General features: G+C 38.3%; 1 protein-coding gene across 1 annotated transcript in view; it reads left to right on the top strand.

Moving 5' to 3' along the window:
* rlf (RLF zinc finger) overlaps window positions 1-14,162 on the top strand; it is a 54,024-nt gene that overhangs the window by 24,817 nt on the left and 15,045 nt on the right. The window contains exons 2-3 of the mRNA XM_052036433.1: window positions 8,400-8,554; window positions 9,055-9,136. Of these exons, the coding sequence (XP_051892393.1) occupies window positions 8,400-8,554; window positions 9,055-9,136 (237 nt within the window). The remainder of the gene's footprint in view (window positions 1-8,399; window positions 8,555-9,054; window positions 9,137-14,162) is intronic.

Raw genomic sequence — 14,162 nt, 5'->3', positions numbered from 1 at the left:
AAACACATGAAATTCCATCTGAATGCATGGCCAAAAGTATGAAGATAAGTCGGAAGGAAGTTCAGATCTTGGCTCTGGAAAGAAGTTTGTGCTCTGCAAGTATGAACATCTTGCTAAACTGCAGCAGGACAGTTATTTGGACAAGTATTAAATCAGTGATCACTAACATTGATTTTAATGTGTTTTTACCAAGATGCACTTGATTGGAAATTCTTAACTTTTTTGAAATTTTAAGTCCGTAGATAATACGACTTGAAAATTCACCTTTTGGAATTCTAATCCCTCAAACTAATCTGAAAACTTGATTGTATTATTTCAATAGGACAATAGTGAAATATTTCTCTGGTTTTGGTGTTAACATAAATGCTATGTTGCAGTTCCAAGTACTTTCCCAGTTGCCTGATTGTTTTTCCATCATTCCATTATTTTTCCATCCTTACATAAAAAGATGTTCCTATAATACTCAATTGAAGTTGATTGCCATCTGCAGCTTACTTGATGGGAATTGCTGCAGGATAACTTCACCACATGGTATATGTCCCAAGGTTTTAGTCTGCAGGATATCTTTGTGTATAATTGTTACTTCTGACTCTGGCATGTGTACTGAGGATCCTCAGTTAATCTGCATGCAACCCAGCCAAAATTTGCCCATTTGTCACGTTGGTGTATGATACAATTTCCTTCAAAATGATCTAGTCCCTTTAAGCTTTTATTCAGTGTGAATGGTAAAGAATCCTTTTAAACTTACACAGCCTCCTTTGGACAGTGGTGATGAACAGCAGGGGGAGTTGGTAGAGGACCTGTGTTTTGTGGATGTTGAGTGTAAAGTTCATTCTCTTGTATGTCTCAGTGAATGAGTCAATGATGACTTGGAGTTTGGCCTTTGAATGCAGGGATATGCAACCATTGTCTTGTATTCCATTTTGGTTCTGAGCTGTAGTCAGTGTAGGTGGAAAGGTTTCCTATTAGCCCTCTAGATTAGTTATTTGGACAAATATTAAATGGGCATTTGCCTTTTATTTTAATATCATTATACCAAGATACACTTGATAATTTTCAATTAAAATTTTATGATTTGAAAATTCATTTGGCATTCCAATCCCTTGAGTTAATCTAAGAAATTAATTGTAGTATTTTAGTAGAACAACCAGGCACCTTGTTGAAGTTGAGCATAGCACTGTGCTTAAAGACTAGAGAGAAATAGTACCAAGAAATGATTCTGTCTCCACAGAGACTGAGCCTGTTCTGGCCCCCTTGGTTAAAACTACAGCTTGCATGCCAAGACGTGGAGGCTCACAATGCAGATTGACAGAGTGAATGGCTTTAGTGGGGTTGAAAAAAGCTATGCATAGTGGTTGCATGCTGCAATTTGGGGTGCAGCTCTTCAGATTTATTTTATTAAATTTAGGACTTTGTTCAGTTTTTTTCCTGGCCAAGTTAACTGGGTGATGAAATACTCCTAATTACAGAAATTCTGACTCTACTGCTCAAAATCTTGCAAGCAGGTGGTCAGTCCAGTAAATCTCAATTTTTTAAAAAATTCTAATTGAAATTGGAATTGTTGCCTCTGGCTGCAAGGAGAAAATGTATATTAAATTGTTGTTAAACATCTGATTAGAAACTTGGTGGTCTTCAGGTGGTTTTTTGACAGATGGCTGGTGGAAGACTGAATTACAATAAGTAGTTGCTGTTGTAACTAATGGAAAATCTCTCACTTAAATCATGCATATTAATCTCCTTTGCCATAGATGTTCTTGAAAGAAATGAAGTTAAAATATTTTGCTTGACATTAATCAAGCCCTGTACACTGATCATTGATTCATCATTGTCATGTATTGTAATGGGAATCGACTTGTAACTACTTGTTGTAACTGTTGGCGAGCACTGTTTTTACTCTTATTATCTGTAGTCTTCTCTGGATGCAATCTTGGTGGCATGTGGTGCTTAAATAAAATCAACTCAAAATTGCTCAGTTCTTGTGATTTGTTAATAATCTACGTAAAGGATCAAGAGTTATGATTTTATTCTTTTCAAACGATTGATGTGTATCATCGTTATCATTCTTTCTATTTTTAATCCTTAAATTTGAGTCCAATCTTCCTTGCTACTTGGATAAAGAGCTGTTGATTGTTTCCTGAATTTTGTTTTTTGATTTGGTACTCCAGGAGTTGTCAGGTTAACTTGAAAATGAACATGCATTCTATGTCTATGCTAGTAAGATTCTAGTAGAACTGAGCCGTATTGAATTTTGGAACTGGAAAACCAGGTACTGCTTAAACCCCCGGTGCTCCTATCAGTGTCCTAGCTGAAATCTACTAATAATGTGAAAATCAATCCGTGCTGTAATAAAGTAGACAATAGCAGAACCAAGGAGCATACAATAAGTGCTTTTTTTAACGCTAGCGGGAGTGAGGGATAGAGAAAGAGTAAACAGTGTAACCCGAGCTCTGTACTGATTTCCCCTTAGAGATTTACATGTTTGTGTCCCTCCTTTATACTTAATCTAAAGATACCTACATGCGGAGTTGCACATACTTGGGCAGTTGCTTACGGCAAACTTTAGCAAAACAAGATATGCCTTAAGCACTTCTTTGTTTCACTCAAGTATTTGCACATCTTGCAGTCACAACTATAGTCACACCATGGTTGAAGCTATAACAGCTGTACATTATTAACCCTTACATTTCCAGTTACTTTTACAATAATATTGAAGACATTTAGTACATGTGATCTAAACCCCATTAATTTAGCCTTCTGATTTTGTGCATGTGCTTTATCCTGAGATTTTGTCCAAGCATTTTCTGTAGATGAGGGCTTGTTTGAAAATAAAACTATATTTTACTGTGTACGTTGTGCAGTTAAATGGAATCTTTTGATACTGTGGAGGTGAATAGGTGGTTCCAAGCTTGATCAATCAGAAACCAAATGCTGTATTCTTTATACAAACATACAAAACAATGTTCTCAATTTTTAAATCAAGTCATTATGATTTTAAGAAAAACCTAGAGCTTGCTTTTATTGACTTGTATGGGTGGTCTTGTAAGGAAAATGGCAATAGTTATAAAGGCTCCTTTCTGTTTTTTTTAATTCAGAGTTAAGCAAAGACCTGGTAAAACTGAATCTTGGCAAGCTGGTGTTTTTTCTACAATATTCTGATTTCATTGAAACACTATCATTAAAGAGCAGTGTTACTGTCTCCTAGCTTACAAATGCACCTCCTACATTTTGAAGAAAAAGTCATGGGGTGAAGTGCATCTGGAATAAAGTGCATCAAGCATCATAAACTAATTAGAATAACTGCTGTTGGTGCCAGTTTTTTATATATATGTTAATATGATCTGTATAAGCAGCCCTTAAAGGTAGTTGTGTTGAGTTTATCGTGCACTTACCGAAGCATTTCGCTTTAAAACATGTTAGATACTTTCTGTGTAAGGGTCATGGAGTTGATGGTGAAAATCAAATATAAAAACTGGAAATATGAAATAAAATACTGGAATCACTCAGGCCAGGCAGCATCTGTGGAAAGAGAATCACTTAAAAGTTTCAGATCTGAGACCTTGTGTCAGTTGTGAACGTTTGTCATAACTTCACATATTTATGCCTCCAGAGGGATACTAAACCAAATCACATGATTGCCTGCTTTGATGGCTTGGTTATCTCACTGCAGATTACTTCTTGATTGCTTCTCATTTCCCCTGGAAATTACTGAGGAACTGAATAGTTTATTTGCATTTCAGATCACTTCAGAGTCCAGTTTTTTAACCTCTGTGCTCAGCAGCTTCCTCCTTGCATTGGAAGGAACTATGCCAGTGCAGTCTTGAGCTGTATTTTAGCATGCTTCTAAATATTTATAGACACATTATAATGGAGTTGGGAAATGTACGATGCTAGTGGAAAAGAGGCTACTATAGTCATACAAGGAAAATAGTGAATCAGTTCTCCAGTGCCTTACAATAATAGCTTTTTTTTTAAAAAAATGAACTTGGGTAAATATGCCTGTCTCTGCTAAGAGTAGAGTCAATATCCAAATGCTTATTTCAATCCTACTGCAGTTTAGCAAATATCATGATTGCAGTTGTAGAAATCTACATGTATACTTGCTATTAATTCTCAGTCTTTTGCTATTTATCTGAAAGATGCTGAGTGACTTTTACGAGTAAGTGCTCATTGCTATGTTGCATCTTCAGTTTGGAAAACCATTAGAAATAATCATCAGTCTTTGTAAAATCGGTGCTCGCTAGTTCATCTTAGAAATAGCTCTGAATTTGGAAGGGAGGAAAGAATTCAAGAAAATTACAATCAACAGGGAAGTGGTGCTGAGAATTTTTGGAGCAGTGTACTGGCAAGTCTGTGGATCCTCGTGTTCATCCTGGGGTCTTAAAAGAAGTGGTTAGTGAGATAATTGACATATTGGTTTTAATTTTCCACAATTCTGTAGCTTTGTGGAAGGTCTCATTTGATTGGCAAATAGGAAATGTAATGCCTTTATTTAAAAAAGGGAACAAAGCAGAAAACAAACAACAAGCTAGATAGCATCATAACTGTCATAGGGAAAATCTTACAGGCTATTATTAAAGATTTTATAACAGGGCACTTAAATTTCAAGGCAATCTGGCAAAGTCATCTTGGTTTTGTGAAAGGGGAAATTGTGTTTGACCAATTTATTGGAGTTCAAAGAAGAAGTTGTGTTATAAGGTGGATATACTATACTTGGATTCCCGGAAGTCTTTTGATAAAGCACATCAACAAAGATTATTGCAGATGATAAAAGCTCGTGATTTAAGGGTAACATATTGGCTTGGTTAAAAGGTTGGCTGGCTAACAGGAAACCAAGAATATGCATTAATTATTTTTTTCTGGTTGGCAAAATGTAATGAACTGGTGCCACAGGAATCAGTGCTAGGGTCTCGACTTCCAAAATTTTATATAAATGATTTGGATGAAGATGCGGAAACTATTATTGCTAAACTTACTGATGACACAAGTAGGTAGGAAAGTAACTTTGAGAAGGACATAAGGAAGGTATGTTAACATGGACAGAGATCTAGCAAGTGGAGTATATTGTGGGGAAAATGTGAACTTGTCCATTTTGGTAGGAAAATAAAACAGTGAGATTGCAAAGCCCTGAGATGCAGAGGGATCTGGGGTCCTGGTGCGTGATACACAAAAGGTGGTATGTAAGTCGAGCAACTAATTAAAAATAGTATATCAGTATGATATAGTTTATTACTGGGGGAATTGAACACAAAAGTTGGGAGAGTATGCTTCCATTATATATGTCATCGATGGGACTTCATCTGGAGTGCAGCATTGGTTTCCTTGTTTAAAGAAGGATGTTAAGATGTTGGAAGTAGTTCGAGGGATGTTTGCTGGTCCAATACCTGGAATGTATGGGTTGTTCTAGGAATGATTGGGCAGGCTTGGCTTGTTTCCACTTGAATTTAGAAGGGGGCAAAAGTGGCAGAGTGCATCACATCTCCAGTGACCTGCTGTGGTCTGTGTGGGGTTTGCATGGTTTTTTCATGATATTCCTGATTTCTTCTACATTACAAAGACATGCTGTTAGTAGGTTAGGGTCACTGCAAATTGACCCGAATACATAGGTAGAATGGTAGAATCTTAGGGAGGAGCGGTGAAGGTGAATTGATGTGAATGTGGGGGAGTAAAATTGGAGTTAATGTAAATGGATTCTGGGCCAAATGGCCTGTTTTCAAGCTGTATGACTCATGACACTCGTGGAAGAATTTAACATTTAGATCATAAAAGTAGTGGATGGCCCATTTTAAAATGTGAGATGGAGACACAAGAGACTGTAGAGGCTGGAGTCTGGAAGAAAAAAATGAGGAACTCAGTGGGTCAGGCAACATCTGCAGAGGGAAATGGACACGACAATTTGGGTTGTGACCCTTCATCTAGACCGAGGTGAATTTTTATCTGGGGGCTATGAGTCTTCGGAATGCATTTCCTCAAAGGATGGTGAAACCTCTCTGAATATTTTTAAGGCAGAGGTGGATTCTTGATAAGCAAGGGGCAGGTTATGATAGGTCGATAAGAATGCAGACTTGAGATTAGGTCAGCCTTAGTAGTTTTAAGTGACAGAGCAGGCTGCAGGGACTTGGGTCTATTCCTCTGAGTACACGCATATGGTCATATGTATGTATTTGTGTTCCTGATCATTTATGGATCCCAATGGTCTTGGGATGTGGTTTGGTGTGTGGCTGAAGCCTGGGACCAGAGATTGTTTAAGATCGTACCTGAAAAGAGAAGGTAATTATTTGACGGACCAACAGTAAACTACTGATACGGGACTGTTTCAAAAAAAGACAGTCCCATATTTTGCTATACACTCTGATGTGATGTAAGCATTATTTCAGATTCAGGAATATAGTGCAATAAATTATAGGAGGATCATATGGAAAATTTATTTGAAAGGAGGAAACAGTATTTTATGCAGATTTCTTACCCTATTGAAAGGGAAACTTCATTGTGAGTTTCTGCTTTGATTTTGTTGGGCCTATAGTTGCTAGCCATTGTTCTGAATTGTTATGCATTGAATTGGAGAATGTCTAGCTCAAGTCTGTTATGCTGCCCTTTGTAAAGCGGAAATTGGTTCAGTTCTGATCTGTTTGCAGCTCAAGTACATTTTTAAGTAGCTTGACGAATTGCTGACTCTACTCAAAATATAATAATGGAAGTATCCTTTAGTCAAAACTTGCAGCCCTGTGATTATAATATTCATTGTTCTTGTAGGGTGTGAAAATTGCAGTCAACAAAGTATGCATTTATACTGCACCTTGTATCCAATAGTTGAAAGGTGGCATAAAGCTAATATCATCCCCAGCTTTCCTTGGGAGTTTTTTTATGTGCTGGAAGGCATTTCAGAAGTTACTGTGGGAGAGATTAGACACAGTGGTTGTTCTGATTTTTTTTGTCCTTCAAATTTCCTTCTAGGAGTTCTTGTATGGAGTAGGCTTGAAAATCAAAGTTTTCTCTTTCATCACTGGTGATGTATGATTCCATTTCATGTTATGATCCAGATGTTCAGAAAAACAGTCTGCACCTTATCAGGGTGATTGTCCTGTCAATGGGCCAGGGATCCACCAAATAAATCTGTGTTTGCCAGTATTGATAAATATATGATAACTAAACCTGTAGATCAGCATTCAACATTTCATTAAAGTAAAACAAAAACCTTTGTGCTAAAGTTGTGGTGCTATTTTGGATGGGACAGGGCATTCACCATTCCCAAATGGCAGTGGTTTTGTTTTCAAGCAAAAACAGAAATGCAGGAAGAACTCAGCCAGTCAAGCAGGATCTGTAGAAAGAGAAACCAGTTAACATTTCAGGTCAATGACTCTTTGTCAGAACTGAGAAAGAGAGAAAGCAAGTTGGTCTAAGTAGCAAAGAAGGTAGGGGAGGGCAATGTATGAAACAAAGGGAATGTCTTTGATATGTTGAAATGAAGTAGCCATTGAATGGAGAATTAAGCTCCTTTGTCTGTTTAGTGTGTTGCTTATGTCATGAAGTTTGGGTGATGTTGTAGAGCCTGGCCTACAGGGATGTGCTGAGCAAGCCAGAATATACAAATGAATAAAGGGGAAAAAATAGGGGAGAGAGGAATAGATAGTACACATGGCCATCCCTCATACAAACAGAAAGAAAGAGCAAGTTATCTGAAGTTGGAGAATTCAGTATTGAGACTGTATTATGTGCAGATGAAAAGTATGTTGAGCTTGTGTTGTGTCTCATAGTGCAGGAGTCCACAGTGGTCAGTGGGAATGGAGTGGTGAATTAAAATGGCAGGCAACCTGAAGGTCAGGGCCACTCATGCAGACTGAGCTTGGGTGCTCTGCAAATCGATCACCCGGTCAATGACTGGTTTCTCCAATATAGAGGCGGCCACATTGTGAACACTAAATGCAGTACATTGGATTGAAAGATATGCAAGTGAATCACTCCTTTACCTGAAAAGAATTGATTTTGTTCTCTGACAGAATTGAGAACCTTGTTGAAAGTGTACTTATGCAAAGCTGGTATCTTGCCTAATTAAAGAATAGCTCCAGTCCATTACAGAAAAAAAAATCAGTCCTTAAACTTAGATAATGTTTCAGTCGGTAAGACAAAGAGGATTGAATGTTATTTGGAAACTGGCAGTACCAACTGCCTTCCCACTAAATTAACTGCTGCATGGATGTGCTCAAATATCGTCTCCTATTTTCCTACAACTGCAGTTCTTCCTGCAAGTGTTGCTCTGAATCTGAAGTCCCAGCAAATGGCAACTAAAAGTCCTTAAAAAATTTACTGAGTGAAGCACATATTAAATTGCTTGTATATCTGTGATTGTAGGATTTTAATTTGCTTTGGAGTCTTTAATAACCACTTCTTTTCCCCCACTGCAGATCTTGATACAATATGGTGAAAAATACAAAGCTACTGAAGAACTCCTACCTTTATTGGAAGTCTATCGGATTTCTATCCAGAGCTACACAAGTGCAAGGCCTTACCTAACTACAGAGTGTGCTCACATTAATTTTGTACTTGGTCAGTTAGCAGTGTAAGTGTCTCTTCAATTGATAGCTTTACTTAAGAAACTGGAGCTGTAAGAATCTTTTAACTGTGTGGAATCTGGATTACTTATGATTAACTATTTCCATGGCCTGTAATGGCATACGACTTGTAAAATGTTTGCTGCAGATGGATTTGATCAGTACCCCTTGTGCCTTCAGTGACATTAAAGACATCAAGTTATCTTTAAATCTGGATCTAACCACATTAAGGGAGTTAATTAATCATGTGAAATATATAAAACCACAAAATTGAATTTCATGAAAACACTAAGACTGGTGTTTTGACAGCAAAGCTGCTTATAGTTATGAAGTTCTGTGGCTTGTTCGCACAATTTTTAGAAGCTTTGCAAAAATTTTTGACCAGTTTTGTTGGCAAGTGCCATCATTTGTCATTTAATTGGAAACTGTGATAGTGTAATATATTCAGTAAAACTGTTCTGGAGCTTTAAAAATAAGCCAGATTACTGATGTTCTTTAACAATTTTAGGAGCTGTTTTGAACTACTACTTTCACTTCCTGACAACGAGGTTCCACAAGACGTGTGGCAGCAGCTGCAGCAGACATTGCAGGTGAGGGAACTGGTTCAGAAACTTGATATTTCAAACAAAAATTTCCATTTGGGATAAGAGCTGGTTTTGAGTTAACTTCATAGGATGTAAGTCTAATTTGTCAGTGTTCTAAAAAGTGATCTCCATATTTTGAGTGTTTGAATGTACATATGTACAAATATTGTACACTTAATTTTTAGAGAAAACATTGCCATTTCTAGGCCTTTAAGTCTTATTAGTGTCTTATGGTTTCAATTTAAATGATTAAAAGTCCAGCCTGTATTGGAATGAACTTGTATTTTTATCACTGTGTAGCACACCATTTAGTTCAGTGAACTAATTTTGCATTGGCCTGTGGGGAAATATAGTAATGTCCAAGCTCAACTGACCTCTAGTGTATTTTAGTTATGATTAAAGGAAATATTTTATGATAAATTTTGGGGTGTGGGCTTTGCTTGCAAGGCCAGTGTTTATTGACTGAGAAGGTAGTACTTAGTTGCCTTGGACTGCATTCGTTCTGGCAAAGGTGCTCCCTCAATCAGTTCAGTAAGGAGTTCAGAATGGTAGTTACTTACTCTGCAATCAGATTGCTGTGCAACTTTGATGTGGTGGGGAGAGTCTGCATGTGGTGGTGTTCTCTTGCTGTTCTTGTGCTAGGTGGCAAAGGTTGAGAATTTGAACATGGCTGTAGCAACTAATCATATTTTGTAGATGTGTGTTGCACCCATGTCCAGTCAATGGTTGGGGGGGTTAGGGGGAGGATGTCCAATCAAGTGGACTGCTTTGTCTTGGATCCTATTGAACTTAAGCATGTTGAGGCTGCATTCATCTGAGCAAATGGAAGATATCCCAACATATTCTTGATGTGCCTTGGAGAAAATGATGAGCCACAGGTGAGGTCCCAGAGGACTGAGAATAGCCAATGTCATTCATCTTTAAGAAAAGCAATGGGCAAACAAGGAAATTAGACTGGTGATCCTTGTGTTAGTGGTAGGGAAGATATTGGGAATAGGATCTTCTTGTATCTGGAAAAGCATAGACTTATTAGAGAGAGTCAGCATGGCTTTGTGCAGGGGGTTCATGTCTTAGAAACTTGATTGAGTTTTTTTTGAGGTGAGGAAGATGATTGAGGGTAGAGCAATGGATGTTGCATACTTGGACATTAAAACTTCAACAAGGTCCCTCATGGTAGGCTGATCCAGAAGATGAAGGCACATGGGATCCATGGAGACTTGGTTGATTGGATTCAAAATTGGCATGACCATGGAAGTCAGGATAGTGGTAGAAGGGTAGAAGGTTGCCAAAGGATTCAACAAGATATCAGGTTGGAAATGTAGGCAGAGAAGTGGCAGATGGAGCTTAATCCAGACAAGTGTGAGGTGTTGCACTTTGGGAGGTCAAATGTCAAAGGAAACTATACAGTAAATGGCAGGACCCTTAGGATCATTGATGTATAGAGGGATCTTAGGGTCCAAGTCCGTAGCTCCCTAGAAGTTGCACCACAAGTAGATAGGGTGGTTTAAAAAAAAGCATACAGAATGCTTGCCTCCTTGGTTGGGACATTGAGTGTAAAAGTTGGCAAGTCATGTCATGGCGGTATAAAACTTTGGTTTGGCTACATTTGGAGTATTGTGTGCAGTTCTGGTCACTGCATTTCAGGAAGGATGTGAAGGCTTTGGAGAGGGTGCAAAAGAGGTCCACCAAGATATTGCCTGGATTAGATAGTATTAGCGAGAGATTAGAGCGTTTGGACAAACTTGTGGTAGACAGGTTGAACAAGATATGATAGCATTGTTTAAGAGGCATTTAGACACATGAACAGAGGTTAAGGAGGGATATGGATCATGTGTAAGCAAATGTGCAGTTTAAATTAGCATCATGGTTGGCACAAATATTGTGGGCTGAAGAGCCTGTTCATGGGTTCCACTGCTGTATAGTCACAAGGTGAAATACTGAGAGCAGAATTACCAGCCTCGAACTTGCTCTCATGACTACAGTGTTCGTGGCTGGAGTTTCTGGGTGGCACCAGGTGGCAACTGACAGGAAACTTGATCAAAAAATAACTTGCAGCACAGAAGGCCAATGGGCCCACTTAAAAAAAGAACTGCCCACATTTCTTCATTAGGTTTGTAGCCCTGGAGGTCATGGCTCTTCAAGTACATATCCAAGTACTTCTTAAACGTAATATGGCTTTCTGCTTCAAGCACCCCTTCAGACATCTAGACCCCTACCACCCTATCCTCATTTCCCCTTTAATTCTTCCAATAGTAACTTAAATCTATAACCCCAGGGTTTCACACTACTAATGGAAAAGAATCCTTCCTGTTAACAATATCAAGAGTCATAATCTTTTACTCTCCCTTCAGCAGCTGCACGGTTCCAAAGAAAATAACCTTAGCTGAAACAATCTTTCCTCAACTACATTTCTCCAGCCTGGCCACATCTTTGTTAATCTCTTTTACACATTCTCCAGCACAATCACAACATTCCAGTAATGTGATGACCAGAATTGTATGCATTAACCCAGCTGATATCGTATACAGTTTAGCATAACTTTTACTCTTGCATTCTATGATTGACTAATAAAGGAAAGCTTCCTGTATGCCTTTTGAAACCACCTTGACCAGTTCTGCTATATAAAAGTTACAGTCTAAGTTTCCTTTGTTCCTCTATAGTACTCAATATCCACCTATTTGTTATATATTCTCTTGCTGCACCCTGGACCACCAACTTGTGCACTTCCCTGGATTGAATTCCATTTGCCACTTTTTTTTGCCCAGCTGACAGGACTATATGGCTTCCAGCAGTCTATAACTTTCCTATTCATTGTTAATCATGTGCGCAGTTTTTGTGCCCAAACAATCATACGGCTTCTATATTTAAATCAAAATCATCAATATAATAAAAAGCAAGGGACTGAGTCCTGTGGAACCCCACTAGTTATGACCTCAAGTCACAAACATCCATCAGCCATTACCTTTTGCTTCCTGCCACAGACCATTTTAGATCTAATTTTTCCCTCTCCCATGGATTCCATGGGCTCTTGCTTTTTTTTTGACCAGCCTGCCCTGTGGAGATTTGTCATAATCCTGTTTAATTTAGTGAAGTTATCACTACAGTAGGCGAGGAGTTTCTCTATTAGAGTTAACTATTGCCCTGCACTTGTGTAGCATGAATGTTACTTGCCTTCTGTCATCCTTTACATGAATTTTGTCTGTATCCTCGAATACAGGGGATACTGACAACTTTATTTTCTGAAGACTTCCACTGGAAAATTGAATGTACTGTTAACAATGAATATCCCTATTTTTAATCTACTGATGGTGGATGGTTTCTGAAGAAGCTAAAAGTAGTTGGGCTTGGGGCACTTCCCTTGGGAACTTCTGCACCAGTGTCCCTGGTCTAACCATAGATGTCTTGCCTTGTCCAAGATGTGATACTGTTAATGGAGAATTTTCCCCTTATTTCCCACTGACTTCAATTTTATTATGGCTCTGATAGTTGAATGCTGCCTTAAAATCAAGGACAATTTCACCCACCTTGCCTCCTAGAATTAGGTGTTCTTCATCCATATTTGGACCAAAAGTGTGTATAACAAGGGCTGGAACTGAATGGTCCTGGTGCAATCCATGTTGATCAGTGTGACCTGTTCATCATTTTGCTGATTAAGATGGATTGGCAGGCAACTAATTAGTAACAATGGATTTGTCCTACTTTTTGTGTACAGTGTGCCTGGGTAATTTTCCAGGTTAAGTAGATGTAAGTGCTGGAACAGATTGGTTAGAGGCATGATGATTCTTTAAGTCTTCTGCACTACAATTGGAATGTTACCTAGGCATGTAGCCTTTGCTATATCTAGTGCCCTCAGCCATTTCTTGACATCACATGGAGTGAATTGAATTGGCAGATTAGCTTCTGTGACAGTGGGGATCACTAGAGCAAGTCAGGGTGGATCATCCATTTGGTGTTTCTAACTGAAGGAGGTTTTGAATGTTTCAGCATTGTCTTTTGACACTCATGTTAGGCTCTGACATATTTGAGGACTGTGAAATACTTGGAGCCACTTCCGGATTCAGGCAGCATGCTCTCTACTGTTTGAATAGATCCCCTTCTACAATCTGCTTAGGAAACATCAGGGAAGCTACAACAGGATGTCCTGTAAGGTTTCTACTCTTGATCCCATGATGTAATAGCCTAATAGAGTTTTGCTGTTCAATATTGCACTCACATGATGAGTGATTGGCAAAGGCTAATCAATACCCCTTAGATTATGTCCTACCATCTTCAGGAGTGGATAGGAAATTGCTGCCAGAAATTGGCAGGATAAAAATGGGAAAATACTTCCCCCAGATACAAATTATAGTACAGAATGTAAGGACTGAACAGTTGACTTTGATTGCATGCATTTTGTTTTAAGAATGCCAGCTTTAATGAAACATTATCATTCTCATAAAGTAGAGTGCTTTTCAGGTGTTCTCCTACCCAGTGATCATTTTTCTTCTTGGGTGTAATAAATGGAGAAATTCATTTAGTCAGCGTTTTTGGTGTGAGTGAAAGTGTTCTAGAGCTGTAATGGTGATGAAATATCCTGAAAGTAAAATACTTTTCCCAGTCATAGAAAACTATCAGGTCAGATTAATGTTCTACTCCTGACTTGTTGCTGTGTGTTTTATTTTTATCTTGGCAGTACAGCTTACTATGAAATGCTTGATCTAAAGTAGTCTGCATGGAATGAATTGTTATTTTGATTTAAGATCTTTACTTTTGTTAAGCTCATTTTGTTTCACTTAAATTTGTAATCAAATTATACAACTTGGCTGCTTCAGATCTGTGAACGTCTGCATGAAAATTCAATATGCTATTGCAGAAAATAGTGCCTTTATAAAATTTTTTGTCTAATAAAGGCAATATGGGTGGAACTGAGGAATAAGAAAGGGATGACCACATTAATGGGACTATATTATTAAATGAGTGGATCACACAGTGGACTACACAGTGAATGGTAGGGCTCTGAGGTGTGAGGTAGAACAAAGGGACCTGGGAATAC

This window comes from Pristis pectinata, chromosome 22 (genome assembly GCF_009764475.1).
Source record: "Pristis pectinata isolate sPriPec2 chromosome 22, sPriPec2.1.pri, whole genome shotgun sequence".
Classification (NCBI taxonomy): Eukaryota; Metazoa; Chordata; class Chondrichthyes; order Rhinopristiformes; family Pristidae; genus Pristis; species Pristis pectinata.
Note: the sequence above shows the minus strand (reverse complement) of the source record. Positions and strands in the feature narration are given on the sequence as shown.